This window comes from Notamacropus eugenii, chromosome 6 (assembly GCF_028372415.1).
Source record: "Notamacropus eugenii isolate mMacEug1 chromosome 6, mMacEug1.pri_v2, whole genome shotgun sequence".
NCBI lineage: Eukaryota > Metazoa > Chordata > Mammalia > Diprotodontia > Macropodidae > Notamacropus > Notamacropus eugenii.
This window is the reverse complement of record NC_092877.1, coordinates 16,513,468-16,530,140: the sequence shown is the minus strand read 5'-3', so window position 1 is coordinate 16,530,140 and position 16,673 is coordinate 16,513,468. Positions and strand designations below refer to the sequence as shown.

The 16,673-nt window shown below is 40.0% G+C and overlaps 1 protein-coding gene across 2 annotated transcripts in view; it reads right to left on the bottom strand.

Annotated features, from left to right (window-relative positions):
* APIP (APAF1 interacting protein) overlaps positions 1-16,673 on the bottom strand; it is a 36,517-nt gene that overhangs the window by 16,970 nt on the left and 2,874 nt on the right. For both annotated transcript variants that reach the window (XM_072619172.1, XM_072619171.1), the window contains exon 2: positions 14-114. In XM_072619172.1, the coding sequence (XP_072475273.1) occupies positions 14-114 (101 nt within the window). The remainder of the gene's footprint in view (positions 1-13; positions 115-16,673) is intronic.

Below are 16,673 nucleotides of genomic sequence, written 5' to 3'. Positions count from 1 at the left end.
GTCAATAACTTACCCATGTTTCAAGCTAATTCCTCCTCCAGTGCCTGTGACCCAGCCCAAATGGTAAAACTGTTTGCAGAGCTCTGGAATCAGATTTCTTGGATGTTCCCTGTCCTTAAAAGAAAGGGGAGAGGAGGAAATTATTTTTATAATATTCCATCATGTTCTGTTACCTAGGAAATAGCTTACAATCTTTTACAGTTCCCTTACTGAATCTTCCTGGAGCATTTTGTCTTTTCTAAAATGGTCTATGAGGATCTATTTCCTATCAATACAAACTAAAATGGCTTTATAGCTTTATGAAAGACAAAGGCCCAGGTAGACATAACGGCTACATAATAATGAAAGCGATCTTCAATTTTAGACAGAAACATGTCACTGAGGCCCCTTCCCCCGTGACTGTCTCCTTGAAAGCCTCTCTCTCTGCAGCCTGCCTTCCAAAGTCTCTACATCCTTGGCTTTTTGTTCTTTTTCCTCCATCACTGGAGATGGAACTAGATGGGGGCTTCTTAACTTGGGACTCATGAACTTGCATTTAAACAAACATTTTGATAACCATTAACTGTGAATTAAGTTTTCTTTGTAATCTTATGTACTTTATTATGCATTTAAAAATATTATTTTGAGAAGGGATCCAGAAGCTTTACTAGAAAGCGAGAGGGATCAATGGCACAAAAAATGTGAAGAATACCTGCCCTTGGTGGTTTTTTAGGTCCCTTCCAATTGTGAAATGTGATTCTGTGTGAAACCCTGTGTGGCAGAAAGCTCGTATCTTGGTGTCTCATTCAAGAGTGATAATCTCCAAAGTGATGGCCAGAGCCTAACCTCAAGCAATATGGGGTGGAAAGATGGGTGCATCCTACCTTCCCCACAACAGCAAACTGCAAGGCTTATTTCCCAAACCATTACACCTACAATAACATTGGCCCTTCAGAGTCATTATAACCTAGCAACCCATAGAAACAGCTGTATTGCCAATGGACAAAATTCTTCCATCTTAGCATACCAACTGTAAACCTTATGACTGCAGCAGGCACCCCCTAGGAGTGAAGGTCATCCTCCACTGATTGGTAAGACCCTCATCTCCAACCCCCTTTTGGTTTTGGATGGGACAGAGTAAGTAGCACAGATGGGCAGACATGGATGAGCAGTGATTTGCTGCCAATCTTCTTACATTATCTATATCCTCCACCAAACTCACTCCTGTTCCAAATGTCTCTCATTCTCAAAGGGAGGGTGCCCTGTGGAGATCAGATTAAACTACAACTGGGAAATATTTAACAAAGCAAATAAAAATATAATACAACACAGATAATGCTCATTGTGGTTTTCTAAGTCAATATGTAAGGATCTTTAGGTAGAGTTTGTGGCCCCTTTTGTATTAGAGTTGGACCCAACTGGCCTAAGATACCGTCATCTTTCTAGTGATCTACTGCGGTGTACACCTCAGGCTTATCTTTGACTCCTCCCTAGTCACCCTACATATCCAATCAGCCAAGAGAATGTCTTCCTCCATCAGATCTTTCCCACTTGTCCTTTTCTTTCTGCTCCCACAACACCACTGTGGTTCAAACCATTTCTTAATTAGTCCCCTTGCCCCAAATTTCACTCTCTCTCCACTCCATCCTCCACACAGTTGCCAAAATGATTTTTCTAAAGTGCTGGTCTGACCATGCAGTCCCTCTACTCAAATTCCAGTGATTCAATACTGACTTGAGGATCACACATTTTTATTTCATCCTTTTAGAATGTTTACTTTTTATAAGTCTTATATGTATAACTATCAGCACAATACTACTGTACTATATATAATTTATAAGTAAATATATGCATAGTAAGGGTGTGTATATATATATATACACACACACGTTTTATTGACAAGAGTAACTTCTAGTTTTAATTCCAAAAATAAACCTCAGGGTCTGAGCAGTCACAGCCCCTGCACTGTGGAACTCTTTAGGATGCTCACTCTTCAGTTAGAAATTTAATTTCCCCCACAGTGGTAGCAATTTTGTTAAGCAGATCTGCAAGCTAAAATAGATGTGGCAGATATGATGGATTGAAGGAGGAACGTGTATGGAAGAGGAGTTTCTGTCTCACAGTGAGAAACGATTTAAGAGTCAGAAAATTATGAAAACAGCATTCTAGAGCCAATTAGTGTAGTAGCAAACAACCCTAGACACCTAAACAGCTCAAGACAGAACTCTTATTTATACTGACCATAGGTCATAAGAAAAGTTCAGACTGTGACCTCTATACATTAAGAAAATAGTGACGTGTTAATAAATTTTAGGATTTAAATTAAGTGGTTCAGTAGCCTGGAAAATTAACTTATCTGCAACACTGAATTGCGGGATAGATAGGAATAGGGAGACTAGACCGTATTTCCACGCCTCAGTTCATTCTACACTCTTGACAGAAATAGTAGGACCATCTCAGTTTCCTGTGTCATCTGTCAGTGCACTTGCCAGCTTCCTTTAAGGGCCAACCAGTCCAGGTGACACCTTCTCTATGAAGCCTTCCTGAAGCTTCTCCCGACGCAGGAACTCTCTGTCTCCTAAATCTATCTTGTAATATACTTCTTAGTGTACATGCTGTTTCACCCTGTACTAATGACCAGCATTCATATAAAACTTCAAGATTTAAAAGAGCTTTGGGAGTGAGTACTGCACTTTGGTTCCTTTATCATTAGCCAGTGATTTGCACACAACAAGCATTTAATATTTGTTTAATTGTATGGTTGCATTAAACACTGGAAAATGAAATTTATTCATACATAATCTAGACATCTCACTGTAATTTTAGAAACCCAAGTGCCAATAATGCATCAATAAAAGTAACAAAACCAATCAATTTCATATTAAATGTGATATTTTAATTTTAAAGTGGGTACTGTTTACTTTTAAGCATAACTTCCCCCTCCAAATAATGTCTCTATATAAGAAATACTTTTAAAACTGGTTTAATAAGGATGAAAATAATTTATAATGAAAGATCTTAATTCTCATTAACATTTTCTTCAAAAGTTCTAATTAGATCTCAGAGGAGATCTGTTCAGCATGAAAATTATGAGGGTGCCATACACCCTATTCCAGACTTTCAATTGCTCAGAAAGGACAACTCAGAGATATCTTCATGATTAACAATTTAAAACTCCCTTAAGCCAAAGTCACCAATAGTAACCCTCTCCCCATGATGGCATAATTATTTTTATAATGAACGGATTACTGTTTTAATAGAAGAAATGGATTCTATTACTATATTTGGTGTTTGTCATGTTTTAACTACTTGAAAGAAATCAGCAGAAAATCAGAAAAACAGAGACAGAGAGCTCCTTTCATCTATTCCCTTGAAGAACTTCAGTCAGCGGCTCTCAGGTAACTCACTGTTACAATGTCCCTTGGCTTCCCCCAATACTAAACACTTGTATGGGCGCAAATTAGGATCTCTTGATGCTGCATTCTAGGTATCTCATTGAAAGGTAGCCATTCCATTAACAATGATGACGCTATGAGCTCATTCAGGCATGTGAGGGACAGTTGAGGTCAGGAATGTAAAAGACTGATGGGAAATAAAAACCAAGTTATCTTCATTTAAAAAAATAATAATAGCAGCTCACATGTAAATAACTCTTGAAACCTTGAAATGTATTTTCCTCACAACACGTAAGAAGTAAGCTGTGCAAATACTATCATTTTGCAGATAGAGAATGACCTGGGAGGTTAAATGCCTTGACCACAGATCATGTAGCTAGTAAGTTTTGAAGGCAGAATTTGAAAACTGATCTCCTCAAGTCAAGCTCAGCACTCTGCACATTGCTGTGGAGCACAGCACAGTGCCTGGCATATATCAGGAGCTTAATGAACATTTTTTGACTGACGTTGTATTATACCTAATACACCATATCTAATGTCTAAACCCCCAAATTTCTAATATTAACATTAGACAAAAGAATTTGCTTACTAACTGGGCTTAAAAAAGGTTTTACCTATGTAGTTAATCTGAGAATCGACACTAAAGGAACAAATGTATGATACAAATCGCTATGCTGGCACCATTAAGAGTCAGAGGAAGCAAACAGGCAATAGGTAAATCTAGGGAATAAAAATTATTAAGGCCTGCTGCGCCCCACCCCCCAATCCCAGCTGCCTACTTTTTCTGTAACTCTAGATTACAGCTCTCAATATTTACTGTATTAGAAACGAAAATGTCTTAGTATTTTTATGAGAACAGTTTTGACCTCCTAGATCTGATTACCAGGAGGCCCTGGACCAGACTCTGAGAAGGTCCAAAGTCCAGGAAGACTGAAGAATAAAAGTGAGAAAAATTCCCTGCAGAAGCGGCTCTGAGAAGTGATCTCCAACACTCCCTGCTGGCCATTAGGATGAGTAAGTGTTTACTTGTAGAGGTAAAGAAAGGGTGCTGTAAAAAGGGTCAGAGAGGTCAAGTGCTTCACAGGCACTTAAGAACCGATTAAAATGTACTTTTCTGTAAATCAGGCTTAATATTTAGTTGTGGTAAAATTTTTTCCTGAGATGGTAGAAGCAGGGAGATGACAGGTAAAATATAGAAAATATATAAATATGTAATAAAAGATAAATATATAATACTCTAAGAAAAATTTAACCGTTAAGACGGAATATTGAAGCATAGACTTAAGAGTGAAGAGGGACCTGTAAGCTCATTTAGCTTAATCTTTGCTCAATTTCCCCTAAAACATCCATTTTGTGAAAGGAAATACTTAAAACTGAAAACAACACAAGTACTTTAAACAATTAACACGCCAACCATACTGACACGCTACAGCTAAATGATTTGCTCTCCAGCCTATTTAAATGTACGATGCTAACAAATGTCCACAGAAATGGTTTGCTCATCTTTTTAAAAACGACCGCAGATGGACTCAAGACACATAGGCAATGAACGTAGCAGTCTACTGTTTGATAAGCCCTAGGACCCAGCTTCTGGGGTAAGAACTCACTGTGTGACAAAAACTGCTGGGACAACTGGATAAAACTGTGGTGGGAACTATGCATAGACCAATGCCTGACACGGTACACAAGAATAAAGTCCAGATAGTACATGATATGAACAGGTGGTTTTCAGAGGAAGAAATTAAAGATATCTATGGTCATATGAAAAAATGCTCTAAATCACTACTGATTAGAGAGATACAAATCAAAACAACTCTAAGGTACCACATCACACCTATCAGACTGCCTAACATGACAGAACAGGAAGATGATAAATGTTGGAGAGGATTATGGGATAGTTGGAACACTGATTCATTGTTGGTGGAGCTGTGAGTTGATCCAACTATTCTGGAGAGCGGTTTGGAACTATGCCCAAAGGGCTACAAAAACGTGCGTACCCTTTGACCCAGCAATATCGCTTCTAGGACTGTATCCCCAAGAGAGCATAAAAACGGGAAAGGGTCCCACATGTACAAAAATATTTACAGCAGCTCTCTTTGTGGTGGCCAAAACCTGGAAATCATGGGGACGTCCATCAATTGGGGAATGGCTGAATAAATTATGGTATATGAATGGAATGGAGTACTATTGCGCCATAAGAAATGATGAACAGGAAGACTTCAGAGAGGCCTGGAAGGACTTATATGAACTGATGCTGGGCAAAAGGAGCAGAACCAGGAGAACTTTGTGCACAGCAACAACCACAGTGTGTGAGCATTTTTTCTGGTAGACCTAGTACTTCACTGCAACGCAGGGACTTAAAAAAATTCCCAATGGTCTTTTAAGGCAAAATGCCTTCCATACCCAGAGAAAGAACTTTGGAATTCAATTGCAGAATGTAGTAGATCAATTTCTTTTGTACTACGTTTTGGTTTGTTATATGATTTCTCCCATTCATTTTAATTCTTCTACACAACATGACTATAATGAAAATGTATTTAATAGGAATGTATGTATGGAACCTATATAAAATTGTATGCCAGCTCAGGGAGGGAGAGGGGAGGTAGGGGGGAGAGAGGGGAAAAATAATATGTTATATGGTAGTGATTGTAGAACACTGAAAACAAATAAAATTAATATAAAAAAATTATCAAAGACGAATTTACCCTTAATTGCACAAAAATAATTCCATGTGTTTTGGAATTAGTGATGCTAGATAATGATAAAATAATCCAGTGAATGATGCTTTCTATTCCTGAACAAAATGATGGAGGAAACAAATGAGAGCTTGGTCAGCATCTCCAGTTCCTGCCAGTTTGGCAGTGCTATGGTAATTTCGAAGTCATACTTTCACAAAACATCGGTCACTCTTGCCAGAGTGCACTATTATAGGAACCTAATTTCAAAATACAATCAGAGAAGATGAAATTGTAAACTTCTGCCAATACATGGCCATTCAATCACTGTGAAAACAGTAAGAGCAGCTACATTTACACCGAGCAGACAAAACACTTTTCTCAGAACCATCAAGGAGGGAGGGCTGCCAACCATTATTAAAGCTGATGGGGCGCTGGTGCGTGTACTTGGGCCCCAATTCTAAAATCATGTTTCTCCCTAGCCTCAAAATACTATCTCAGGCAGTTTCTCCCCAGCCCAAGGACAAGTCTGCCCCAGCAACAACTGTTACCTCCCTTCCTGCTACAGGAGCCAGCTGCCCCTACAGAACTCATTAGTCTGAACCAGCTGTGTACTGAACTGGCTGTGTACTGGGTCATAAAGACATTTACTGCTCACCGACCAATCATATGTATTCCAGACTTAGACATACCTATACTCCCTTACATTAATCTGGTCTAACAAATCACTGATGAGAGAAGCCTGATTTTTTCCTGGTCAGCCCTGACCAATGGTTGCTTTAGTGATGTTTCACACTTAAAACCACACCTCCAGGTAGCCCCGCCTTGGGCTATTTCCTGATGAATTTTGGGTAAAATACCTGTGCAGTAGATACCAAAAGTGCATGTTCCTTTAAGAACTGACCGCTCCTTAACCACTCCCTAATCCCATCCCAAAACACCTAGTTAGCATATTTGGCACATGTTTCCTATAAAACATCCTGTATAAACTTTCCCTGTACCCCTCTAAGGTTGCAGGTTCCCTAAGAACTCTTGCCCACTGAAAAGTGTATTAAATCTTTACCTTGACCTCAACAATGCTTGAGTCTGTGAACTCTTCTCCAGACGACCTGCCCCTGGTACCCTGGTCTTTGTGGGGGTCTCACACACCCTTTCTAGCTCTCATTAAAGCTACTTTACAGAAGGGGAAACTGAGGCCGAGAAGTCAAGCCTCTTGTCCATGGTCATAATACTCCTAAATCTAGACACCAAGGCTTGAATCCAGGCCTTCTAAATGCAATGCTCCTTTCATGACAACACACTGCCTCGACACATCAAGATTTCTCATGTTAAGAATTTTTTTTTTCACATCCAAGGCTCTGAAAAATACTTGATAATAATTGTAAAACTTTAAAAAAAAATTCTAATAAACCAAAAGTTAACTTTTTTACTGGACCATTTTTGCCAATATTATCCACTTTTTCAAGACAGAACTCATTATGACACCCTAACAAAGTTAGAGCTGAACAATGAATGATGGGGTCTGGGACTTCTCTGGCAGCACTCCATCGGTACTCCTTCTGACTTCCCCCTCCCCTCTTTTATGTGCATGGAGTCTTCTTCATCCATTAGACTGTAAGTTCTTTAAGAGCAAGTAATTTTTCTTATCTTTGTATGCCCAGCACTCTACGCAGGGCCTTGCACACAGTAGGCCCTTAATAAATGCTTATTAAAATGAACTCCAGATAAATGATATGGATGATGTGGTAACACTCACATCAGGTTCTTGGATTTAACTCCCACAAAAATTAATACTGGGAAGCTCATAATTAGTCTAGTTTACTTCCACGATATTTCAGGTAGGGCAAAATTCCTTCACACACACACGCACAAAAACTTCACATCTTTTAGAAATACTTTATAATGAAGTTTTACTTGTTATCCCAAGAAACAATGAACTATTCAGAGAAAAGTCTTTTATTAGTTAAAATTAACAGTGGTTTTTATGGCTGCTGAAATAAAATTTACATTTAAAATATGAATTAAAATTGATTAAAATATAAAATTAGAGATAATGGGAAAGTAGAAACTTTTTAAAAGCTGCTAAAGTATCTGATTATTATTAATGAGAAATTAATGCAATAAAAATTCCTGAATTTTTATTACTTATAGTAAAACCATACTGGCTCCTTTATATAACACCTAGTTGAACCTATCTATACTCTATGTAATCTGCAGTATTTTTAGGAACAAAATATTTTAATTACGTACTAAAGGTCCATCAAACTGGCAGAATTCTGCAGTCTTTAAAATCTGTGAAAACTATCAATTTGCCCAGTAAGTTAAAACACTATTGAAAACAGCTCTGTTCTTCCTTTTATTTTTTGCAAATCATTTCAATTATAGCAATTAGCAGACCTCAGACAATACAGAAATAACTGAGAATGCAGCTATGTTGCTGAATTGTGACTCAAAGGAAAATAATCACTGATGAGCCAATACAATGATGTCTGGTGAAAATGTAGTCATGTAAATTGTTCAAAGCTGTAGGTAGACAAAAAAAGATAACAAAAGAAACACAATGGATATCAGAAGATCTTGGCGTAGTCCTTTCTGGTTCTAACACAATATGGATATGTTTTAGGGAAAGAGTTCTTAACCTGGGGTCTGGGAATATTTAAAAAAAATATTTTGATAACCATATTTCAATATACTTGGTTTCCTTTCTAATCTTAAGAATTTTATGCATTAAAAACAATATTCTGAGGATTCCATAGGCTTCATCAGAATGCTTAAAATGTTCTTGATACAAAAAAGTTAAGAATCCTTATCACAGGTGAATTCCTTTGGCAGAAAGTTAAGACGTCTAGGCCACTGATGGAGGCCTCTTCGGCCACTCCAATTCTGCAAAGTTACTTCTTTAGAATGAGGCAGGTTGTGATAGAAAGAACAAAGGATTTGGTGCCACAGGACCCAGTGTAAGTTCTGGTTTTGTTATGTATTTACTTGCTATGTGACTTTGGGAAGGGAACCTACACTCCATGGGCCACTGTTTCCTTTCTATAAATGAAAGGTCCTAGAAGATTCCTGATTGTTCCATATCAATGATCCATAAATCCTACTGACCTTCAGTTTAATCATATAGAAAACAAGCCTAATGCTGGTTTTCATGTTTTATGGTTACTTTTGCTCATGAAATGCGTAACATGAAAATACTTCAGAAACTATAAAGCACGGTACAAAACAAGATGTGAGTCAGTTCCAATCACCTGTTAAGAATATTCTTATCCTCCATCAGGCTTTCTTGAAACCTTCAGAGTATTTTTATTTTTTAAGCTCCTTTCTTTCTCCCCTTGATGCCTACATGCAAACACCAAATTCTGTTAATTCTAGCCATCAAGAGCCCTCCACAACTCAGCTTTAACCTGTATTCTAGTATTCTTTCCCACTCTCCCCTACATGAAGTCTCTGGTTCAGCCAAACTGGCTTATTTACCTGTTGCTACAGTATTCCCTGCACTTTCTACTGCTCTATCTTTGCTATGTCCCCATCTGGAATACTCTTGTCAAAATCAATATTTGGCCTAAACTTCAAAGCCCAGCTCAAACTTCACCACTGATACCAGCTGGAAAGTAACATGGCACTTATTGTCCATGTAGAGCTCATTTGGCATTTATCATATATATTACCCTACTATTGTGATAATCACCAAATATCACTTATTTTAAATCTCCTATAACAGATACTACTGTTAGAAACATGCTTGGCACTAAAAAGGTATCAAGGACAATTTACTGCAGCAGAGTTCAGAGGAACTGAATGCCTTGGCCAAAAGCAGACTCACTCACTCCTTAGGAAGGAAGAGCACTGAATACAGAGGCAAGATGAGCCATATACTGTTAGTTCACGACAGGGCCTCCCACCAGGAGAAGGACTGGTCCGTTCTCCCTTAGGTCACCATCTTCTCTACATGCCTACTACATATCTTCTTGACATGTTTCTGCCCCCAACATATGAATTCTGCCTAATTTTATGCTATTTCCCCACTAGATGAAGAAGTTAATGTGCAGCAGCTTATTACGCAAGCGCAAAGAAGGAAAGCTTTCTCCCAGTTACTCCCGGTCATATTCCCCGACTGGTTCAAACCGGTTCCAGGCCTGGACCTCCTTATCAAAAATTCTGTGACTTTCTGAAGGCCACTGTCTTGTCTGTCTCCTGACTGGCTGAACCCATCAGCAGCCTGCTAGCTTTCTAATCATACGACTTACTCTCAATGACTTCAGGACTAGCAGCTCTTGTGGAAACTTAACTCTATGCTGTCTCTCACGCTACTGATACAAAAAGGAAGACATGGCCTTACCCCCAGAATTTATATATTTCCCTCAAATAACATATAATACTGGAAGGGTAGGCATTATTTCCTCTACTACATGGCACCTCTCAGTTGGCCTAGCAATACAATAACCATTTGATTAAGTTCCTACTGTGGGTATGGCATGTACCCAGCAATCAGTAGGCATGCTAAGGCATACCCTTAGGATAGTGTGTCTAACCAGGAATATATGAAATATGAGTGCACAGAGAATTGGGACTTGTGCTTTAGGTAAATGTCATAATCCTTGACATGAGTGAGTGTAATGCCACAGAGTTCAAGAATGTAATTTGATAGGTTGATTCGTTCTGGGATTATGTGGTCTAGGGTTGTTTGATACAACAGGAGCTACCTAAGAGTCGTGTTTCCCTGTGGTCTCTCCCAGTTCACAGAAGATTATGTCATCAGTAGAACATAATCCAATGTGACAAACATAAGTCTTACATAGTCTAATGACTTAAGATAATAGAACTAAAGACTGAATATATCTTTACCACCATTACCTACCTTTCTAGTCTTCTTATACCTTACTCCTCAACGTGTGCTCTTTGAGTCAGTGACCCTGGCCTACTGGCTCTTCTGTCCCTCAGCTCTGGACATTCTCTCTAGCTGTCTCCTGTACCTGAAACATTCTCCCTCCTCACCTCCACCTACCACCATCCCTGGCTTCCTTTAATTCCCAATAAAATCTCACCCTCTTTGGAAAGTCTTTCCTTCCTCCTATTAATTCTCTCTACTCCTCATTGGTAGCTCTGCTTTGTTAGAATTCTGGAAGATGATGCCCTTCCCAGGGTAAGTGGGTCACTGGAAATCTCATCATCATACCTTTTACTCAAGCTTTAGCTACACCTTCCCAGCTCCCCAGTCTCCTCTCCTGACCTCTTATTGGAGGGTAGAATACTCCCCTCCTTGCAGAGCTTTCCTTTATAGAGGACAGGACCTGCTGGACTGTCCAGCTCACTCTCCACTGTGCATCTGCAGTTCTGCTTGGTTTCAACTCCATCATCCTCAGGACCATCCTTCCCCCCATCCCCTCTTTCAGCTTCCTTGTACGTTGTCTCCCCCCACTATAAGCTACCTGAGAGGTTAACACAGCTCCCCAGGGCACCTGGTACATAGTAGGTACTTAATAAATATTTATTGAACTGAATTAATCCTAATGCTTTCTCTTATAATTACTCCCATTTATCCTGTACATAGCATGTCTGTAAGTATCTGTATACTTGTTTTCTTCTCTATTACATTGTAATCTCCTTGAAGGCTGGCCTCTCTTTTGATTCTTTTTGTGTCCTCAGTGCTTAGTGTGGTGTGTGGCACACAGGAGGTGCTTCATGTTATTTACTGACTGTCAAGTATGGAGATGTATTATAGATACAGCATGTCTGAGTAGAAAGACTTGGAGTTGGGAAGATGGAGTTTCAGGTCCTAGGTCCGGTACTGCAGCTTCAGGGGCAAGCCATGTCAGGGAAAAATATCTGTACCACTCACCTCCTGGTTTTTTGTGAGGAATGATGGCAATCACAATGACAGTCATGGCTTTCAATATATATGACCTATTATGATCTAATTCTTTAAAAGGTCAGCTGGACAGGCATCATTGCATTGGGTTTTAAATGGTAGTGTAGCAGAAAAAGCTGCCGAACTGAGAGGCCTACTGTGGAAATTAGTGGAATGTAAATTAGTGAAAAAGGCGCTGTTTTTGAAATGAGAAGACCTGAGTTCATGTCCCTGCACTGCCCATTTTTCCTTCCTCAACTTGCATTTTCATTCATTAGGCTAGAGGGTGTCTGACTACTACTCATCCACCTCAAAGTTCCAAGGTTTACCCTGAAGAGTTGTGGCTTTTAACACAGCAAGCCCTGAGCCCCCTCTAGTGTGCAGCTGAACTCTGTTAGCTTTTACAACAGCGGCTTTCAAAGAATGTACAGCAAAAACAAAAGTTACGAAAACTTTCCCAACCCCAGCATCGTGTGAATCATTTAAATTCTCAGAATCTGTTTCCTTATCTGAAATGAAGGTTTTAGCACTTCATTACATACCCCATGGAACTGTTGTGAGGAAAGCAATTTGTAAGCTTAAAAGTGTATAAATGTGAACTATGATTATCACTCCTAGCTCTGCCTCTAATGTGCTGTGTGGATTATGGACACGCAACAACTTCCTGTATCTCAATTATCAAACTTATCGAATGGGCATTAATAATATTTGTCCTGTCAAGCTCAGAGAGGTGGCATGAGATCAAATGAGACACTATACCATCTTAACCATGCCCAAGTCTCTATCAGCTATCATATCTCCTGACCTCTAGTCCCAAATCTCCAATTACCTGCCAGACGGTGCCTGAATCTCACTCTGACATTTCAAATCCAATGTGTTGAAAAGATAACTATTTACGTAGCCCTCCTCATATTCCCCCAAAGTACTTCTTCCCATAAAAACCTGCCTGTTTCTGGGGGAGTATTACAATCTTAACTCTATAAAAATATAACTAATATATATAATAACATAATCAGTCACCCAGATTCTTTAACCTTAAGGTCATCCTTTCTCACGTAACCCCGACATCCCACCAGCTGTCAAATCTAGCCTGTTCTCCCTCTACAACATACCTTTAAGACAGGTATCAGCAAATTGGCCTTCCACCTATTTAATTCCCTATTGCCTCTAGGGCAGGGTGGGGAATTTTAGGCCTCAAGGCCACACGTGGCCTTCTAGGTCCTTGGGTGCAGTCTTTTGACCGAGTCCAAATCCTTTTATTAAGGGGATTTGTTTTGTGAAGGGCTGAACTTGAGGACCATAAGTGGCCTATAGGCCACAGATACCCCACTCCTGCTCTAGGGATAAGAACTGAACTCTTTGGTAATGTAAGAACCTCTACAATTTGGCTCTTGCCTACTTTTTCTAGTCATAATTCTTGCTAAGCTCCTTCACAAATTTTCCATTTCATCTCATGCCTGGAATGCCATCCCTCACTTTTGTGCTTCAGAATCCTCATCTTCCTCCATGACTCAGTTCAGGTGCCAATTATGTCTTTTAGACTAATAATTTTGGTTTCCCCTTTTCCTTTTCTGATTGGGAAGATTTCTCTACTGGACTGCCAGTCACTCACCAGCTAGGGTTATTTGTGACTTCCAGTCACCTCACTCACCAATGATGGTTACTTGTGACATGTTTCCCTCATCCCTTCTTTAAAACAAGAAGTATTCCTGTTTCTTAAGGAAGTGGGTAACTCCCTAAGGGGTGTCCCCATGTTAAAGCACTTCCCTAAAGGGATGCTGACATCAATAATGTAGGCCTCTCCTGGAAGGGAACCAGGAACTCTTTAAAAGGAAAAAAAAATTTCCAAGGATCTTAATCTCTAATTCTGATTCCCAGGTTTATTGCTACTTCTTGCCAAGCAGTCACACTTAACACAGAAGACAAACAAACACAGCTGCAGCTTCCCCAACAGCAGGGAGGTTCACTTGGCTTGGAATGGCTGAGACTGGGGGGGACTGGGGCGGACTGGGGCGGACTGGGAGGGACTGGAGAGGATTGGGGTGGACTAGGGGGGACTGGGGAGGACTGGGGTGGACTGGGGGGGTGGATGGGAGGAGGGTCAGGCCTCTGGTGCAATTCTCTGTAGTGAAATCCTCCCAGTGAAAATGTCACCTGAGCATTATGGAAGGGTTACTTGGGGGATCAGCTTCCCCCTCCTCCCAATCCCTTGATGTCTGCCATTTTGTGACAGTTAAAATTAAGGTAGACTAAGACACAAAGTTCCCAGCATGATGAAATTATTGGTAAAGTATGAATTTACTAATAAATAGGATCTCAGTTTCACCAGCAAAGCTAAAACCCCTGATGGAGGAGGACAGCTTTCTTTCATAGTTTTGGGGAGTAGAGAACAAAGAACAGGACTTTGTAGGCAGAGAATAAGTTATAATTAGTTAAAAGAGTTAAAACAACATGAACAGTGAAATCAGTGTAATTAGTTGCAGAGCTGAGGAGTGGGGGACAATATGACTGGTTGGAATTTGAGGAATGACAGTTAGTAACGGCTCCCTCCTTCCCTCATGTGCCTAAGAAATGTTCACTGTTTGTCTACCTGCCAGATGAGAAATCAAACAAACCAGACGTCCTTGAAGGACAGCTTGATGATGGAAAGATATCAGAACAAAATCCCTGATGTCCATCTCCCTCACTCAAGAACAACTGATTCCTTGAGGCGAGAATGGAACAGTAACCAGAAGGAGAAGTGAATCCGAACTCGGTTCAGAGCCACAGAACCAGGATTTCACAGTTACAGGATGAAATGAACTGTAAAGGACCAATTAAAAGATGACACAGAATCAATACGATTATTTCCTCTCCCCTCCCCACAGCTCCTGTTAATCTTCTCCCCTTCTTCCTCACCTTGTGTTACACTCATCTGACTACATGTTGGTGTACACATGCCCCAGGAGATTAAAAGAAGCTCCCTAACAGAAAAGAAGATTTCCATTTTGGTCTGGTATGCTCAACCCTTGGCACTCAATAAACGGGTGTTAATTGATTCGGTTATGTAACCGACAGATGAGGAGAGAATACGAGATTCCATTTTGCCCACTGTTCACTGATTTTTTTATTAAGCATTTGACTCAGAACAATGTATAGCTTTAAGGGGCTTATTAAAGCAGGATGGCTTCCACTTATCCATTATGATACAAAACAGATGCCACTGTGTTGATAACTTTGTTCAACAATCTGCTGAGTACTGATGAAATAAGATGAAAAGGGAGACCTCTTCACCTAATGTGTTGTTCCTCAGGGTCACCTACAACATTTTATGCAGAAGGCAAGTGTAGGGAAAAATAGGAACTACGATCACTCCATGCCATCTTGACTAACAGTGTAAAAATCCCACGACAACCTGGTGGTCTAACAGTGGAAAGGAGAAATAAAATATACCTAACTACGTAAAACAGATGGTCTCATTCACTACTGTGACAACTACTTGTCCTCAAATAAGAAACATCTGAAGTAGTCTAAATGATCACCTCAGTCCTGAATTTTGTCTAAAAGACCTCTTTCATGTCATCTCCTCTTGTCTCCTGCTCTTGAGCAGGGAACATCTTCTCGTTCTGTTAACAAACCTTGCCAGCTGAATGGCAAATATTCCCCTAGAGCCTTCCTTTTCTCTATTGAATGATTCTCTTTTTCTACCACTCTCTCTTCTGCGCAAGGTCTAACTTGCTGATTGTGTTCTAGGTGGGCCTGAAAAATCATAAAACCGAAATCCTATACTCCAGGAAATCAAAGTGGTAATCAGCAGTTTCTTTAGCATGCTAATAAATAATTTTGCTTTCTGTTTGGCCTCCAGTCTTTGGCCCACAGTCATCAGACGCCAGCTAACCAGCGTGCCTTTTCAAAGAGTTCTCAGTTTTTTAACTGAGAGAACTCCCAAACACAAACAAGCATTTGCTTGAAATCAACGTTCTCTAAATATCCCTATTTTCAGGTGACACTAAACTAATTTCATCAAGCCCCTAGGATGCTGTTTCTTCAGGGAAAGACTAACCATCCACATTAGGAAAACAAAACAAAAACCCATATGCTAAACAAATTAAAACATGTAGTTGTGCATTAGGGTGTACACTCAAGACACTTTTAAATAGGTAAAATATTTACTGAATATCCAATCATAATAGGCATTATTCATCAAACAGAAACATCCTGGAAAATAAACAATTAAACTTTGCACAGGACCCTTTTCTTTATTCTAGGATTCACTTCATCATCACAATCCTTTCCACCCGCTCAGCTCATCATCACAGATATCAGTATTGTTACTTACACCAGTAAGTATCCTCAGCAGCCCTGCGCAGAAGAGTGGGACAAAACCAACAAAGCCTCCACTGAAAGGGGGTGCCTTGGTCCAGACAACTCTTCCTTTCCCACAAACTACAACCCTTGGATCTAAATCCACCATCCACATGGCCCAGCACCTGGGGTGTCCCCCCCCACTACAGTTTCCTTTTGTGATGTCTTCCCTCAATGGATTGTAAGCTCCTTGGGGGCAGGGACTATCTTTATTTGTGTCACCAAATGTTTAGTAAACATTTATTGTTTTGTAACTTCTTGGCTAAGACGGGTAACCAGAGGTGCTTCCTTTTAAGAGGTGAGCTTTTTACCTCTATTTCCTTTCATGGCCCCAAATAAGGAGAAAGAGACCCAGAAGAGAGAGGGGGAAGAAATGCCTAGCTGATGCTTTCCTGAGGCTGCTGCAGTCACAGATGATCAATGTCCTACCCC